Here is a 19,117-nt window from a genome sequence, read left to right as displayed (position 1 = left end):
GGACATTGCATAATGGGCACTACTACAGGGGACATTGCAAAAGGGGCACTACTACAGGGGGCATTGCATAAGCGGCACTACTACAGGGGGCATTGCATAAGGTGCACTAGTATAGGGGGCATTGCATTTTGGGGCACAACTACAGGGGGCACTGTATAAGGGGCACTAATTTGATACACAGTTTACAGGTTATAAACTATGTTCCCAATAATCTGGTTCTACATGGACATAAAAACTGTGCAACCTGTCTTGAGCTGAGGTGACGGACTTTCAGGAGCAGAAAGGAGGGTTGGTGAAGTAGATCTGTCAGGGTGGGATGTAATGGGCATTACTGTTTGGCCTAATGTGTATTTGGCATTACTGTGTGCACAATGCGCTATTATGGGCATTACTGTGTGGCATAATGTGTAAGGGGCATTACTGTGTGGCATAATGTGTTGTATGTGGCATTACAGTGTGGCATAATGTGAAATAGGGGCATTACAGCATGGCATAAATTTGTTATAAGCGCTTTACTGTACGTCATTATGTGTTATATGTGGCATTATTGTGTGGGATGTGTAAGGGGCATTGCTGTGTGGCATAATGTGTTGTAAGGGGCATTCCGGTGTGGCACACTGTGTTATAAGTGGCATTACTTAGTGTGTCATAATGTGTAAGGCACGTTGCTGTATCATGTAACCACTCACCTTAAACGTAGTCTTTGGGTGTGTTTGATCATTGGGGGGGGGGGGGGGGCCTGAAACTTTTTTGGCATGGGGGAGCAAAATTTATAGTTACGCCACTGACTGTAAGACATTTATACAAAACTCTGCCAATAACTACTTTTATCTATGTTTTTTCTCACATGCCTCCACATTTTTCTATCCTTGAATAACATCTGCTGTGACAGTGGAAAATCATTTACTAATTTCAGTCTCTAAACTTTTAAAACTTTTGAAATGCACTTTTTTCGCCATCTCAACAATTAAGATATAATGACCTTGCAATTACTGGGGGGCCTAATTTAGTTAAGTTTTAAGCAAATTTACAACCTTAGCATATTTCTAAATCCGTGTTTGATTTTACTCAGTCAAGGAAAATTAGAGCCTGGTGATGGAGCAGAGTGAACTGTCTTTTTATCATTTAATAACAGCCCTTGTTTAATAGGTAAAACCAGAAATAATTAAATAGCATCAGCATGTCTTCAGGACCAAAGGATGATATGAGACGGAAGCTCATTAGTGAGAATCCATCACTAAATTTACAGCAGAGATCCAAAAACACATTTTTCAGAGATCCTTTTATCTTTAAATATCTCTATATGTGTGAGATGGGAAAAGGATAGCACACAGCAATCTAAAGTAATTTATTGCATGCTCTACAACATTCAATGTGGGAAGATGTGTGTGTTGTTTGTAGCAAGTCCTGTGGCCGTTTTGGGGGCTGGATACTCCTTTCAGAGCCCTTCAGAAAGGTGTATACAGACACTGAAATGGGCATTGGGCCTCTACGCTGTGACATCCTAGTCTAGACTGTTAAGTATAAAAAATGTATGCTTTTTGGAATGATGGCAGCTCTATATTAAAACTTTTTTTTTTCCACTTGTCTTAATGATTGCTGGTTTGTTTGAGCCATGTGTCTAGAGACTGAGATTACATAAACATACATACATGTATGTATGTACATACATATGCGCACACACAAACATACATGTTTGTCAACTTGTTACTTTAATTTTTTTTAAGTCACATCCACTCAAGAGTTCCACAGATTGTAGGGTTATTCTTTCTTCATTTACAACTAACTGAATCTTTATTACCCCACTCTCACTTACTCAACGTACTCATCACCTTTTTGAGTCCTTTTTTGTCCATTCACATTAATCCATAAAAGAATTTCTTCCAATTGCTTAGTGCTTTACAAGTTGTAAGATCATTCTCACTTCATTCACACTCACTCCAAGTGCTGGAAAACTACTCTTCAACCATTCACCTTTCACCGCACATTACTGGGTTCTCCTCGCTTTGCTGGATCCTTCCTCATCCATTTACACTAACTCTGAGGGCCACACAACTAGCTAAATTCTTAATCATCCATTTTCATCTACTCTGAGCAGGCTTTCCTTCTTGTACAGATGTGTCCTCTTACACCTAGCCTCAGTGCCCCAATGTGCCCTGCTTGTAACGACTTTTTTTTTTCAAATGTGTGTCTTATTTGAGCAGATGCAGTCAAACAACACTAATCTGTACCAGAGATTCGGAGTTGCGACTTTAAATATGTGCAAAGTCGCAGATGAAGTACAATGGAACATGGCGTAAAAATCGCGGTGGCCGCTGCTTCACAGCACTTCGTATACAGATTAATTCATTCACACACAGATGTACAAGTTCAAATTAATTAGTGCAGTATCGCTAAATGGTTTTGTCACATCGCATTACATCTTAATGCAAAAAATGATTGGCGCAAGCCGAGTCACGTGGGTCCTGGTGTACCCAGAAGGGCTGTTTGAGGACACATCTGCAGAATATATTTTTTGCATTTGTATTTGCCTTTTTAGCTCTTTTGGGCTGATGTAGAGCTAAACGCATGTTTGTTCGTAGAACGTATGTTGCGTTTTCACACTGTGTATGCTCTAATATCAAGCGGACATAAGTATGTATAATGCAGTTGTATGCATTTAATGTGTATCTATGCTTATGACCAAAAATAGGAAACTGGACTACAGTATGAATGGGGGCTCTCATGTAGGCAAAGCTCAGGGAGACCAGATCAATGCAACTCCATTCACACTGCCTGAGTGCTCCTCACCCTTCTGTTAAGTTCCTTCTCCATTCACACGTACTGGTATACAACATGTTAAACGCTTCACCTTTCATTACACTTTGCTAGGTAATCATTCCTTCATTTGAGTTGACTGTCAATACATTGCTAGGGCTTTCTTGCGTCATTTTGCAAGCTTGATCTCTCATGAGTAGCACCACAAAACACAATAGCCTTGAGGCCAGGCATAGACCACTAGATAGTGATACATGCACACTACCAATGTATTTGGGGCACAGTAAAGAATATTTTGGCTGCTTACATTTCTAGTTATGCTGTTTTCAATAACTGTAATAAATGATGAAGTGAAAAGATAATCTGCACTATGTTGTTCATGCCTTAAACTGGGTACACGCTAAACGATATATTGGATGATGTGTCGTTTTGAGGCGAATCATAACATCAAATTGGCTACATCGTCTAGTGTCTACACACTATTGCGCGCTCCAGTGCGTAGTTCATCGATATATCAGGCGGCCGTACACCTGATTGTGCAGTGTGTATGGACCACCCGATATATTATGCCATCGCTGGGTACACACATCATCTAGTGTGTACCCGGCTTTAGTCTTTATAGTCCACAAATTAGTAGTTATACTTACTCTACCCACACCCTCCTTGTTTTTTCATCATTCATACTCCACTATGCCAATGCTTGCTGTTCTGCTCAAACAAAACTAATTTTGTCTCTTCTGAGAGGCATGTAGGGGATCAGTAGCTGGGGGGGCCACCAGGTGAGTTGACTCACAATTTAGAAATACATGAACATATGACCTAAACTAGTGCTATTATTATGAAGTGTAGGACCACCAGAGCGAAGAGGCCTTGACATGGATGGTGGCTTATCATATCTTTGCAAATGTATGTAACAGAGTCCTCTGCATTTTATCATTATGCAGAATGCAAGTCTCTATTGCTGCCCACTGCAGTGTGGTGGGGGAATTTGTTTTATTTTTTTCTTCATTCATTTACCCAGGTCCTTTGTCCATTATACTACCCCCTCTGAAGGCAAATATTTGCCTTATCATTAGTCAAATAGGTTTCTCTACATGTTACTTGAAGATGGTTATAAGCGGTGGTCTTAAAAAAAAAAAAAAAAAAACAACTCTAAACAATCTTCACATAACATAATCCTCCTCATTGACATCTATACGTCTGAATAAGACATTCGCCCAAGGAATGATTTTGGCTCGAAATCCAGTTGAATCCCGACCTCCAGATAACATCGTAAAGCAGATAACGTTTTCAGGGCAGACATGCCAATAAGCTCAATGAAGCTTTTGTTCTCCTTAGAGTAAACACAAATTAGATAAAAATGTATTCTTCTTGTAGTGGATATCAAGCAAAAACCTATCCTTCTTGGAATGGACATGAAGAATGGAATGTTCCTGTTAGTGGACAGAAAGTAAGGACATGTTCTTGTTGGAGTGGACATAAAGTAAGGACATGTTCTTGTTGGAGTGGACATGAAGTAAGAACAATTTCTTGTTAGAATGGACATCAATTAAGGACATGTTCTTGTTGGGGTGGACATGAAGACAGGACATAAAGTGAGGACATGTTCTTGTTGGAGTAGACATAAAGTAAGGATATGTTCTTGTTGGAGTAGATATGAAGAAAAGACACATTCCTGTTGAAGAGGACATGAAGTAAGGACATGTTCTTGTTAGAATGGAATGTGGACATGAAGTAAGGACATGTTCTTGTTGGAGTGGACATGAAGACAGGACATAAAGTGAGGACATGTTCTTGTTGGAGTGGATATAAAGTAAGGATATGTTCTTGTTGGAGTAGACATGAAGAAAATACACATTCCTGTTGAAAAGGACATGAAGTAAGGACATGTTCTTGTTAGAATGGAATGTGGACATGAAGTAATGACATGTTCATGTTGGACTGGACATTAAGTGAGAACATGTACTTGATGAAATGGTCAGGAAGGGCATGCTAATGTTGGAATGGATATGAAGAAATAAAAATGTACTAGTTGGAAAATATATTGAAATATTTTTGTTCTTGAAATGATGATTAATGAGATCATTTTGTTTGTGAAACCCTAAACATATGTAGATCTGATAGATGTGAATTGATTAAAAAGAAGTAGATACAGACTTGTATTGTTGCTGAATTGATAAATTCATTAAGAAATACGGGTTAGACAATAACTTCCAAGTTTAAGGAACCGGTGTGCTTTCGTCAAGTTCACCACTAAACCTCAAGTGGCAATTCATTATGAGGCTGGTTTAAATTTAGCAACAAATTTGCTGAAATCATCCAGATTCCTTGGAACCTATTATTATTATTAATAAGTTGGGCAGAATGGGATAAATCTTGGATGCGGCAGTGAGAGGAGGTGACCAGAGTGGAGATGAGGCGGCAGTTGGTAGAGTAGTTGAAAGGGCAAAAGGGAGTGTGGACAAAAATGAGGTTGGAGATGCAGGAAGGAGTAGAGAGACTTGAGGCTTTATATGTGAGGGAGAGGAGTTTAGAGCAACAGAAGAGGAAAATTAGATGGGTGTTACTGTTAAGGATAAATTGAAGGGGTAAGGGGCATGTGCGACAAAGGCTAGAGAAGAGGAGGTTGCAGTAGTTCAGGTGGGAAATAATAAGACAAAAACCAAAAGAGTGGAGAGTTTGAAGGAAGAGAGTGTGGTCCACAGAAGCAATGGCTGCAAATACATTCAGGAGGATGAGTAGAGAAAAAATAATGTTTTATCAACAAGACATTCATTAGTGACCTTGAGTAAGGTTATTTCTGTGGAGTTGAGGGAGCGTAGACCAAATTAAGGTGGGTTGAGGAGATGAAAGTGGCAAGACTATAAGCTCCATTGGTTCAGGAACTGATGAGAATGATTATATATTCTCTGTACAGTGCTGTGTAATATTATTGGTTATGTATGTCAACAATAATAATATAAAGATATAAAAAGCAAGTCAAGACATGCCAGTATAAACTGTCTCCAACAAGTGGTTATAAATTCCAGTGGAAGTACAGTATTTAAGATATGAGTTTATTAATGGGTCGACATGCTGACGATCCCAGTATAGGGATGTAAACATAATACATTGCTTTTGCAGGAATCAGTGTCAGTTAAGCCAAAGAAGTGGTCTAGCACCAAACGTTGGTGCTGGCTAGTGTAAGAAAACTAGTAAAGAGATGATAAGATAAGATGCTGCTTGTAAAAGAAAGGATATGAACCCAAATTATGAGATACATGACCAAGTGATTGTGAATACTGACATGCTGGTAAACTAAATACTATATAACATGAAATTAGTTAATTGCAAGACTGTCTATAGACATTTCAGAGAGAAGGTAAAACAGGGTGTTTCCCGGGAGTATAGATATTCTGGTGATCCAGTGAAGAGAGATTAATATTTATAATGTTCTTGCAAGGCTGAGCAGACCTATGAATACAATGAGGTGATATTAATATGATATGAGATTCTGATATGAAATTATGATATGAAATTAGGAAGTAGGAGAGTCTATAGAGCCAATGAAGGAATATTAATGTAACATCAGATATAAGGTGCTTTTGGAAGTAGGAGAGGCTATAGATCAAATAAAGGAATACTAATGAAAGATAAAGTACAAGGTTCTTGTGAAAGTGGGCAGGACTATAGATACAGCAAAGAGATATTAATGTGAGAAGGTTCGTGCGGAAGAGGGTGGTGCTGCAGATGGACTAAAGAACTATTACTATAAGAAAGTTTTTGCAGATTTGGCTAATTCTATATATTCACGGAAGAGATAATAATATAAGAAGGATTTGCAGGAGTGGCAGGTCTATAGACCCAATTAAGAAATATTAATAAGGTTTTAGTGGCGAGGATGGGTCTAAAGATCCAGTACACACATATTAATGTGAATATATTCTTGCCCAAAGTGTGTACTGCTATAGACACAATGAAAAAAAATAAAATAATATGGGAAGGTTTAAGATGGAGTGGTCCATATTCTGTAAATGTTCCTCGATGTAGATTCCTTAAAACTGTGGATATGCTGATAAAGAAAGATTACAAGTTTTGTATGTAAATGACAATAATGGGTAAACACACTTATTAGTGTGAAGATGGACAGCTTTAAAAAGTAAATGCCAGTCATTAGGGAGGATTCACTCACAGATCTCCAAGCAAATCTGACACATTAATTATCTACACATTTAGATGTGTATATAAAATCCTGCTCTGGCTCAAATACGGTTGTTTTGGACATCCTATAACTATTACTCATACTGGCAACAGAATTATAATAATGCATATAGAGACGTTTAAAATCATCAATTTATTTTGGAGACTCAACTCTGCAGACTAACTCTTGTATAAAGAAGGCTTAACGAATTATGCCCTTATAAACAGACCACATCACTACAAACATCGCTAAGCGAAACCTAGAATGAAACAAATTTACCACAGGCCTTCAATATAAATGTCGTAATGAGTCTCAAACATAAGGGGAATAATATACTGAAGGTTTTAAAATGACAAAGGTTATTGTCCCAGCTGACAGCATCAGTTCATGCTGCACATCCAAAGCATCAAATCAGACCACAGCCGGGGGTTATTCTAAAAGATGGCTTCCAACAGGGAGCGCACAGATCGATATTGTTAGGGCAGCGGGTGTAAGTGATACTATATGCATCTAATATTAGTATCATACAAGAGCTTGTCAGCTAGAATAATAAGATCCACGCAGTAGATGGACAAACATAATAAGAGACAGAGCTGCCTTTGTGCACGTTTCGGTTACCTGCCAAGTGATAAGAGGTGTATGGAAAACAGTGTTCTGCTCCACGCTGATTCCAGGGCTGAGATGCTGAGGCAGATGGTTTATTAGGGAAAGCAGGCACTGTATTACACTACCCTCAAACACTAAGCCAATCCATTATAAAAGAACATGAAGCTGAGTATCAAGGCACCATGGGACTCTTAATCTGGCTACCTGTGGTTTCACACACAGTATGGGAAGAAGAAGATAAAACTGCCTCCACCTAAAAGCGGATGAGGAAGATAGGAAATCTTAAACGCCAGACATGCAAGCCGCTGCATATGGCTGACATTACCAATTAAAATTAAAAAAATTAGGATGTATTTATTAACCTGCACCCTGTTGGGGGAACCCAGCAAGGCGCAGCAATCATTTCTAACAGAGTAGCCACAGATGTAGAGACAAACCAGCGGCATACCATGCAGTGCAGATGTGGTTACCTGTGCGTTTCGCTCTCTCCACGCCTGTGCATTTTTCTCGTGCTCTAACATGCTATTCTTGAACTGTTTCTCCAACCGACGGATTTCCTGATCATGGTCCTGGATGATGTTGTCTTTCTCAGTGCTATGCTGCTGGATAAGGTATGTTTTCTTCTGTTCATGCTCCAGCTTCAACTCCACAATCTGATTGGACAATAGAGAGTACAGTTCATCACTGGAACATCCTTGTCACCATGACAACTCATGCAGTGCCTCATCTCTGCCCCCACTGCCACCCTCCAAACACCACCTCCTTCCGCATATCCCCAATAAATAATTCCATATGTCCTAAACATACACTTATAAATGAGTCAACAAACTTACCATAAGTCCTTTCCCTTTTGGCAGTCCCGTACCCGCAAATTAACCACACAAATAAATAAATATATAAAAAAATTAGTAAAAATCAAAGGCAGAAAGAGAAAACTTGGTGAAATAATTCAAGTTGACGCACAGTAGCATGTAAAGATTTCTTTGCTGCTGCTTAACCCATAAAGCCCTGTGAATGATGATTAACTTCAATGTGGTATCAGCTTTTCGGAAAATTAAATGGGTGGAAAAACAATCTGTTGGTTTTATCATTACATTTCAGTAGGGTTTTTAGGTAAAGAAGACCTTTAGCTCAATGCTCTTGTTTTGCAAGAAGTACAGTTGTCATTTTTTTTTTGCAAAGATAATTAACAATACAAAGCCCTATTATCTTGTTGTCAACTACTGTATTGCGACATAAAGAGATGAATGTGTTTGCAGGGGACACCTGCTGTTTTCATGGATGCGCCATGGTTTCTTATAAAGCTTTCTATTCTCAGGATATTTTCCCAGTCCTCCTTACCATGGATACTGTGACCTCAGCCAGTCGCAGCCTCTCACAGCCGGGTGTGAATGGCAAGACGAGACGGTGGCCCAGGCTGCTCCTGCTTTGATACTAATCCTCACAGACTGGGTATAAAGACACCCTACCTGGCCTGCAGTCTACAAGCATCCAGGCTGTCTTTGAAGCACAGACGGCAGGAAGCCAGCCTCCCCGGCAATCTGTAGGCCACACAGCTGCTAGCAGCAGTCACTTAGACTTCTCTTCAGTTTTGGTGGATTTTGGGAAGAGATGAATAAAAAAAAAAAAAAAAAGAGAAAAAAGGGAGGCCAATTATCAACACCATATCTTTTCTCAATCTTTAGCGTGAGAATCCAGGGACAGAAAAGACTATGCACATACGCCTGTTCATAACTTGATCCTGTTTAAGAGACGAAAAAGCCTGAACTGTGTGCCACAGCTGTGCTGCCGCTTCGTAGAGGCATATTCCGTGGAGTATCTCATGGAGCCTGGGGACGTCTTGGTTTGAGCGAAGAGACAGGAACCAAGAGTGCAATGCTTGCATTGGGATACGTTTATCAGCAGCTCTGGATATAAAAGCGCTTAAAGGGAGGGGGAAAGAGGCGTTTTCACCGGGAAAGGATATGGAAATTATACCGGGCGCTCGGTCTTACTATTCTCGCATTAAGTGTTATGTTGATATGGGGGAGATAAAGCAAGACAGATGTCTAGGTATCAATATGGGCCTCCTACATGAACACGCTGTAATGCTCCAGCTAAGATTTACATGAATCACTTTCTCACTCATGCTTATGACATGCTTATCACTTTCTCACTCTGTTATAGCAATGCATGCTATCATTTAGTACAATCGTTGGAACAATAAAATTACGAAAATGAATTTACTGGGATGTAAAACTTGTGATGACTGCTATTTAATGTCAATGCTGCTATTTAGAAGTTGATCCCTACCATTTTACATGCATGATTTATTGTTGTGATATGTAAAATAATGCCTGGTGAAGTGCTCATGTGTGTGAATTAACTTCTGTATAAAACAGAATTCGGCCAGTATGAGGAATTGGTTTGTTTGGATTCTGCAATGTAAAATGTCATGTTTGCTTCAAATAATTCAATTAGATGAAATACTACTTGTGTTTCCAATCATGGAGATGACGTTTGCAAATAAAGGATATATTGATAAGCACCAGACTCCTAGGAAAAATGTAATTAGAAATGTATATTAATGATTTGAAAAGTGAAGTAAGAGTCCATTCTAGCTCCATGGTGTGGTCAGAAGACCATGAGATCAGGCTGTACAACAATAAGGGGTAGATGTACTAAGCCTTGGAGAGAAAGCGGAGGGAGATAAAGTGCCAACCAATCAGCCCCTGTCATGTTACAGGATGTGAAAAATGACAGTTAGGAGCTGATTTGGTTGGTACTTTATCTCTCCACTTTATCTATCTTCAAGGCTTAGTACATCTCTCCCTAAGGGCCTGATTTATCAACGAGTGATAAAACTCGTTGCGTATGATAATGGAGCTCCAGCCAATCAGCTCCCAACTGTCATTTTTCAAACAGATGATAGTTAGAAGCTGATTGGCTGTAGCACCGTTATCATACACAACAATTTCTCAAACACAGCCTGTGACATGGCAGTTAGGAGCTGATTGGCTGGTACCTTATCACCGTTAATTTTATCTCCTAACACAGCTTAGTAAATAGACTCTAAACTGCCTGATGCTAATGTTTTGAATCATTCCTTTCCAACATAGACCAAGTTTTTTTTAGAATGTTTCTGACCTGACTCCATTCTGTGATGTCATAGAATGATGATTTCCGCATTAAAAAGGAATTTTGTGGGTGGTGACTATATTCTTGAGAATGTGGCCTATCAATTAGTTAGAAAATCACTAAAGCAAGAGGCACAGAGCAAAAAAAATTTAATACACAAACATTTTCCAATGTTTTACCACCTAAATGGTTTTAGTCACATTCTGCGATAGGCATTGGTAATTTATTTTGTGAATTTTACAGTTAAAGGTTAGCTTCTAGCACTGAGAAATTAAAAAAAATGTGTTTACCATGGAGATTTTAAAACAGATGATAGTTCACATGAACATTCACGAATATCCGGCGACACAAAAAAAAATTGGAGACATATACTGTATATTAACAAGAACTTTGTATTCACTTGTGAATCTGAAGAACATTTGCATTTAATTAACAGTTGTGTTTTTAATGAACATTTGTATTTTTGGGGTAATAACTATGTCCATGCACCATATTAAAACATTTTTAAATTATTTAGGAAATTTCCAACCTGGAGATAAATTTAGGTGATCCAAGTGAATATGCAGTTAAAACTTTTTATTAAGAAAATATGTTTATAACCGTTTCTAAGCTATCTAATTTTTTGTAAATTTGTTCCCAAGTTATGGGACAAAAAAATGAATATGGGCAGGATTGAAGTTACAGTATGAGGTAGGCAGAACTGCAGATGTTCAGAATAATAGGACAGAACAATGTGACACATATCCCCTGTAGGTCTGTAATTGGACAAATTATACATATTATTATGTATAAGGGCAGTGCCCTCTTCCCTCATGTGCTTCTCCTTCCCTTACTTATACTATCAGCTACTACCAACTCACCACAAGGGCACCTAACACTAGGTTGCTTACACCCTGCTGCTTGTTGTGTGTCATGATTGCTAACGCAGCAATGTTTATAAACAATGTCCTTGTCTTGCATTGTTTCGTCCTGTAAGTCACAGTTTTCTCGGTCACTTGTTCATGTACAGTACTTTGCAAGGCGCTGCGGAACCCTTGTAGCGCCATATAAAGGATAATAATAATCAGTCAAGGATTAGATTGAAAAGAAGACTGTTCTTCAGATCTCTAGAAAACATCAGTAATAAAATATCTAGAGAACACAGGAATATGTATTTTTCAGGAGTGGGATGGAGCAATGTTCTGCAGATCTCGAGAGACACCAGTAAAGTAACAGTAACTCATAGTAAGATGGACTATTAGTTTCTAGATGATAAAAGTTTACAGATTTGTCATCCTATATCTATTCTCAATACCCAAAGCAGTGCGACAAGCCAAGCGAGAGTGAACCACCAGTTCCCTTGCAACTCTGCTAGCATTGGGCGTCAAAATGCATCTAAGTCGCAGTGTGATATGTTTAGGACGCACCAGAAGACTGTGCTGATTGATTTAATATGCGACACATGTATATCTGTGTGCAACTGAGTCTGCAAACAGAACTTGGTATGAAAAAATGATGCAGCCACTGCATTGTAGCATTTCACATGCTGATTAAGAGACTCAGTCGCACACAGATATACAAGTGTCACATATCAAATTAATCAGCAGTCTCCTGCTGCGTCCTAGCCATATCGCATTGCAACAGAACTAGCATTGTTTTGTTCTGTCTATAAAACAGTGAAGGTAAATTTGTCTGTGTAAATTTCGGATAATATAATTTCCACACCTGACTCGAGAGGAGGATATATCAGAAAATAAGACTCTTATTATTACCATTTTCTAACCTCTCATCACCCCTATAACCACTTTCCCAACATTACTAACTTCACGTTGGCCAGTGTGCACAGCCGATGCCCAATATGTGCCCAATGGTGCATCGTGCCATGTGTACGGGCTGTCAACCGACCGCCAGTACACTAGCTGCACAGGCCGGCGGTGATTGACAGCTCAACTAGGCGGGCGCATGTACATGCCCATCCAGTTGTGACGTTAGTCACAACGAATCGGGAAGTCTGTATGCAGAACATATGTTCTGCACAGTCTGCAGATATATCAATCAGGTGTGTACCCACCCTTAGTGTAATGCTGCAAAATCTGATGAGAAACACTTATTTCCATTCATGTCTTAATTTTGGTCAATATTTGGGTCTCATCCACACTCTGTTACCTGCTGTTCATATCTCTGTTTTAATTCCTCCAGCTGCCGGCTGAACTCCATGCTTTGCTTCTCGCGGAGAGCTTTAGATTGGCTAAGGTCAGCCTCGACTTTCTCCATCTACAGGGGAACACCACAAGGAATGATTTATAACACGTTAGTGAAACATTGGGGATTTAGAGAAAATACTAATAAAAAACATGTTTACCTAATAGACAGGATAACGATTTATAGTAAATTTTATGGATATAAAATGTTTCTTAAAGTACTTTTATTTTCTACACATTGAGCAGCCATTTTGTGGGTTGAATTCATGTGAATACAGCCTATGATATCAGTAGGAACGAGCGGCATCACTGCCAATACAATCTTATCATTCACTAGGAAACAGTGGTATCACTGAGAATGCAGCCTTACAATTAACCAGTAACAAGTGACACCATGGAAGTATTTGGACTATGTTGTTTAAACTGTAAATATTTGACTCGGGATGCAGTCACAAGATCGGCATTTACAACCATAATGTTGACACTACTGTACAATATAGACAGTTATGATGACAACATCGAAAAACTCACACATTAGATGACGGCCCCGGAACAGCTCATCATGTCCACCGTTAGGACCTGGAAGTCGCCGCTAGAGATGTCGCTGTCACCTCGACCAGGTAAGTTACCGCTGGGTCACCATGGACGGTTTGTCAACATTTTATCATGTTGACATTTCTGCAGTGTCGACATGATGAATGTTGAAGTAGTATACCACACCCATATGACTCAAACTGCTTACAAAAACATCCTTTAAAAATGTGTTCAGATTAAGTTAGAGATGAGCGGTTTGGTTTTGGCTCGGATCTTCCTACTAAGTTCAGATCTCAGAACTAGGCAAACCTTCATCTTTCATGGACATCTGTACTAGATGACGTTTTGCCTCATTCTGAGATCCAAACTTGTGGGTAGAGCCGAGCCAAAAGCGAACCACTCATCTCTAGTTTAGGGCTTCATTTATCAACGAGTTTTATCACTCACAACGAGTGATAAAACTCGATGCATGTGATAAATGGTGCTCCAGCCAATCGGCTCCCAACTGTCATATGTTTGAAAAATGACAGTTGGGAGCTGACTGGCTGGAGCACCATTTATCATATACAGCGAGTTTTATCACTCGTTGCGAGTGATAAAGCTCGTTGATTAATGAGGCCCTTAATCTGAACACAGACGTCTTTGTCATTGTTGCAGTGTTTATTATGAACTGCATCTGCCCACCATGTGCACTCATCCTTATGGTGACAGTCCCTATCTTTAAAAAAGTTACTAGGAATGCCTACCCTCCAACATGACCCCTCCCATTAGGTACAAAATGCTCCACTCCTGGACTTCCCACCTAATTACTGATTGCAGCCACCTGTGCTGAGATAGATATTTCATGAGAAGGGTGTTTCAGCACAGGTGTCTGCAATCATAAATTAAGAAAGTCTAGGAGCAGAGCATTTTGTACCTAATGCAGTGGTTCTCAAACTTGGTCCTCAGGACCCCACACAGTTCACTTTTTGCAGGTCACCCAGCAGGTGTACAGGTGTATTCATTACTCACTGACACATTTTAAAACATCTACAGGTGCACCTAACTATTTCACTAGTAATTACGTGAGGAGACCTGCAAAACATGCACTGTTTGGGGTCCTGAGGACAGAGTTTGAGAACCTGTGACCTAATGGAATGGGTCATGTTGGAGGGTCTGGGAATGTGGAACTTTTCTCTTTTGGATCACTCTGGACAGTGAAGTCCCCTGAGTCTAATGACTGGTTTGCAGTCTCCTATACAACAGAAGTACATTTGTACAGATTGGTGAATTCACATACAAGGGTGTGGCCTTCAGGGAACTAAAAGGGAAATCACCAACAGCTGTTATTAACCAACTGAGAATTTTGTCATAAATTACCTCTATGTTAACCACTGTGATATAGAGGGGTATTCAATATGAAACGTTAACTTCCCTGGCGAAGTTAACGTTTCATATCAGAGTTTTTTTCTGCGTAAAGGTATGGTGCGCGCTCCCGCTTATCCCCGTATTCAAAATAAAATTAACGAAAACGGGAAACTCCGAAGTTGGATTTGCGTAAAGTTACAAATTTTTCCTTAAAATAATTGTAAGACCCCCCTAAAGTTGTAAAAACATGGGGGAACACTATGGGTACCCCCGTTTTAGCCTTTAATTGAAAGTCGGGGATTTAAATAGCCGCAGCAGGTGTTTTTTTTTCGACATTGAAGAAGTGATGCAGAAGAGCACTTAGGTTATTTTTTTTGTTTTTTTAAGTGGTCCCATCAAATTTGGGGTACATGAAAATGGGTACTAGCATATTTTGGTGTCCCTAAAGTAATTTTTTAAAAATTCTGCATTTGTGCACCTGCCGCTATAATTCTATTCTAGAAAACATCTGCCGCATACTTGCAGAATAGCCCTGAACCTATTTCCCTATTGTTTAACAATTTTTTTTGCACCCCAATTTTTTTATTTATTTTTTGGGGTGTCCCTATTTTTTTTTTAAACTTTTTTTGACACAGTTCTTTTTTAAATGTCAATCTCAGGGGTGCAGGCTATTTTTTTTAAGCCTGCACCCCTAAACCACAATTCTGCACTTTTTTTCGACACCTATTCAATGGTGTAAAGTTATCACCGTTTTTTATCAAAGACTTTTCAAAACTGCGATAAGTCTTTGAAATTGAATACGGTGTAAAACTAAAACCAGTGATATTAACGCAAAAAAGTTAAAAAGTGCGATATTAACGCAAAAAACTATGTTATCGCACCCATATTGAATACCCCTAATAGAGTAGAAAATACTACATTACACTTTTTAACAAAGCTGCAGTGGCAAATCAGTGTAACATTGGAAAAGTATTTTAATTTACGTATTCACATTTATTTAGTTAACACTGCACAGTGAATACATTACTTTTCTTATTGCTAACAAAAGGGGACTAAGGGCCATATTCAATTAGATGCGAAAAGTCTGAATCTGCGGAAAAGTATCGCCGATGACATTTCGCCATGCGGCAAGTTTCCACCGTATTCAATTCCAAAGACTTTTCGCGTACGCAAAAAGTCAATGCAATGTAATAGGTGGAAAAGTTTCGCCTATGAATAGCAGGCGGGAAAAAGTGCAGAATTGCGGTTTTGGGGTGCAAACCGGGGAAACCCCCCTGCACCCATGGGACAGTCCCAAAAAGATAAACGGTGTAAAAAAAAAAAAAGTTAAAAAATATTAGAACACCCCAAAAAAGTACTTTCATTTTGGGGGCGAAAAAGTTCAGAGTTGGGGGACAAACTTAAAAACTAGCGAAATAGACTTCTGGGACTTCCCCAAGTATGGGACAGGTATTTTTATGATTGCAGATGCTTGCGGCAGGTGGATTTTTTACGTATTTTAAAAATTCACTTTAGCAACTTAAAAATATGCTAGCACCCATTTTCTAGTACCCCAAATTTCCCGGGACTAGTTATTTTCACAAAAAAATACTTAATTCTTCACCAATTGTGTTAATGCGCTAATAGGCACCAATTTACACAACTTAAGTACCCCAAATACCTTCATTTGGGCTAATTGGGGGCATCTATAGTGATCCCCAATGTTAGTGCATCTTTTGGGGGTGTCAGGCTAAGATCCCCCATTTTTGACAGGACTTTTTGCCTTTCAGTTTCGCCGGGCGCCGTTTTCGCGTCCTTTCTAACTGAATACGGCGAATAGCGGGAGCGCGCCTGATACTTTTCCGCATGCAAAACACACGATGTAGGCGAAAAGTCTGGCAGGCGAAAGAGTATCGCGGGTGCGAAACTAATTGAATACGGCCCTAAAACATTAAATACCCAATGCTGAGAACTTGTTTCATATTGCTGTCTATTTCAATATGCAGATTAACTAGATGACATTGGTGCAGCAAACAGATCTATAGAGAACCAGTGGTGATATTTGATTACATGCAGAGCAGAATTGATATATTGGGAATAAGAAGTTTTGGCAATATAGACTCAAACAAATATTACAAGATGGTGCTACCTTCCTTTCACATGCAGTCAAAATAGAGGCACTGCAAAAGATGGAGATGCATATGGGCAAAATGAGCATTCCTTGGGATACAAAAGTCACCCCAGCAATGAACATGTCTTGGGTAACAAATCATCATGGTGCTCACAGGGCATATAATCAGCTTTCACATACATTCTGCACCCCTTATACCTTTAAAAAGAATATTACTACAGAACATTTCCAAAAAAAGGGAGAGATTAAATATATCTATATATACACCTATATATAGGTATTTGTATCATGATCTAATTTTTTCATACGTTGGTTCTTTACATTCATTTTGTGGTTCTATAATCTTGTGCAGAATCAAAACTTCTAGTTTGTCATAGTACTATGAAATATCAGTTTACAGCAATTAGTAAAATATTAAAAAGCATTGCTCTCCAATACTCAGCAGGAAGTGATATCAAAAATCAGAAATTACATCTAAGACACACAGAAAATTAAGCAGTTGGTCAGCTCCCCCTGGAACATAGTGATGCACGGGTTGGGTATGAAATTCCGGCGGCTCAATAGCCGCGGGATGAAATGCCGACGCCGGAAGCCTGACAGTGTAGAATCCCGACCGAGCATGAAAGTACCCTAACCCTACCTTTCTCCCCCCCAACCTTCCCTTAGGGGTGCCTAACCCTAAGTCGCTCCCGGAGGTGCCTAAACCTAACCCCCCCCCACACACCCTAATCCTAACCCTCCCGAGGGGGTGCCTGACCTCAACCTCCCTCCAGTGGCGCCTACCTCCCCCTTCCCCTGGCCTAACCCTTCCCAGGGGGTGCCTAACCGTAAGTCCCCCCGGGAGTGCCTAAACCTAACCCCCCCCCCCCGCGCGCGGCTAAGGACCGCCGGCCTTACCTCGATCAGTCCGGCGTCGGTAGTTCGACGCCTATCTTAAGTCCCTTGTTGGGCTTCTGCTGTCGGGATATAGACTGGCAGCATTTAGTCTGCCGGTCTATAAACTACATCCCGTGATGGTCCCATACCCCTGTAGCAGGCCGAGTTCCCCCAGCCCATATTTGGGACATTGTATAAGAATGAGAATTACCAGGCATTCTATCCAACTAACCACTAAGGTACCACAAAGACCTTAATTACTACAGAACTACTCCCTTCATTGGTCAGCTTCATATCTCAGCATGTAGACAGATAAGGTCATACAATGTGTTATACTTACTTTCGGAAAGAATATTGTCCACTCCATCCTCCTTTCATTTCATATAGATGACTGCAAGTTCTGCTGCTGACTGTACTGCAGACACATGGAAGCTGTGCTCATTACTATGACAACTAGAGCTCGTCCTCTGTGATGTCACAAGGACAGGCAATAATAAACATCACCATTGTGATACACAGCTGTATACAGTGGCATCTGTACTGTGGGCCATTTCTAACTAATTTGCTTCCGGGCTTTGTTAACTGTGAGCAGAGAGTTGGAGAAAGAAGTGATTTTATTTCTGATAGATGCTTTTTTTTTTTATAATTTCTCCTTGGCACACTATTAGTCCCAGTGTACCATGGATACCAGAGCATGCTAACACTTGAAGTTCCTCTGGTGCCAGCGTAAAGTAGCAGCTATTCATATGTTATAACTTGTAGTACTACAAGCACTAGCATGATCATCCATTTAAAGGTGGTATGGGCATGCTATGACCTGTAGTGTACCTGAGATAAAGTAGGTGGGGCTGTTCTTTTTAATTTATTTAATTTTTCACAGGTACAGCAAGGTTTGTGCTGAGGGTCAGCATCATCAACATTGATTATGCATCAAGGGTAGTGTTGGGGGTATGTACCGGCTGCCTGATATGGCTCCCAATGGCATAAATGCCCTTCAAAAGATAATGTACTATGCTATGCCAGCTTGCCCCTTCCATTCCCTGTTACAAGTCTCCAAGAAGAGAGCTTCAATGGGGAGATACATCTCCGTTTGCATACAAATTGGGACACTCTTCTTTTTACTGTACGGAAAAAGTGCAATGCTGGACTACATCCATCTCTAAATGATCCCCAGTGTCTCTTTCTGAGCTCATTCATGCCAAGGGTTACCAATATGCATAAAAAAATAAATAAATAGTGTTTGCTGTATGTGAGTGAATAAAGATCCCAGGCTAAAACTCTGCAGACAAATCTCATCATATTTGTGAAGACTATGCATAACACTGAATCGGTATGAGTTGAGATGCAAATCCCGACGCCGAAAGACCAGCACTAGAAGATCCCGACAGGGTAAGTATTTCTACTATCCCT

At 39.8% G+C, this 19,117-nt stretch overlaps 1 protein-coding gene across 3 annotated transcripts in view; it reads right to left on the bottom strand.

The window, feature by feature from the left end:
* The window catches only part of CEP112 (centrosomal protein 112), a 561,355-nt gene that overhangs the window by 223,003 nt on the left and 319,235 nt on the right, over window positions 1–19,117 (bottom strand). For all 3 annotated transcript variants that reach the window (XM_088467969.1, XM_088467982.1, XM_088467976.1), the window contains exons 19-20: window positions 12,806–12,913; window positions 8,014–8,196 (exon numbers count right to left, since the gene is read on the bottom strand). In XM_088467969.1, the coding sequence (XP_088324095.1) occupies window positions 8,014–8,196; window positions 12,806–12,913 (291 nt within the window). The remainder of the gene's footprint in view (window positions 1–8,013; window positions 8,197–12,805; window positions 12,914–19,117) is intronic.

This window comes from Taudactylus pleione, unplaced genomic scaffold (genome assembly GCF_031769625.1).
Source record: "Taudactylus pleione unplaced genomic scaffold, aTauple2 ptg000012l, whole genome shotgun sequence".
Lineage (NCBI taxonomy): Eukaryota > Metazoa > Chordata > Amphibia > Anura > Myobatrachidae > Taudactylus > Taudactylus pleione.
The sequence above is the reverse complement of the archived record's forward strand: the minus strand, read 5'-3'. Positions and strand labels throughout refer to the sequence as shown.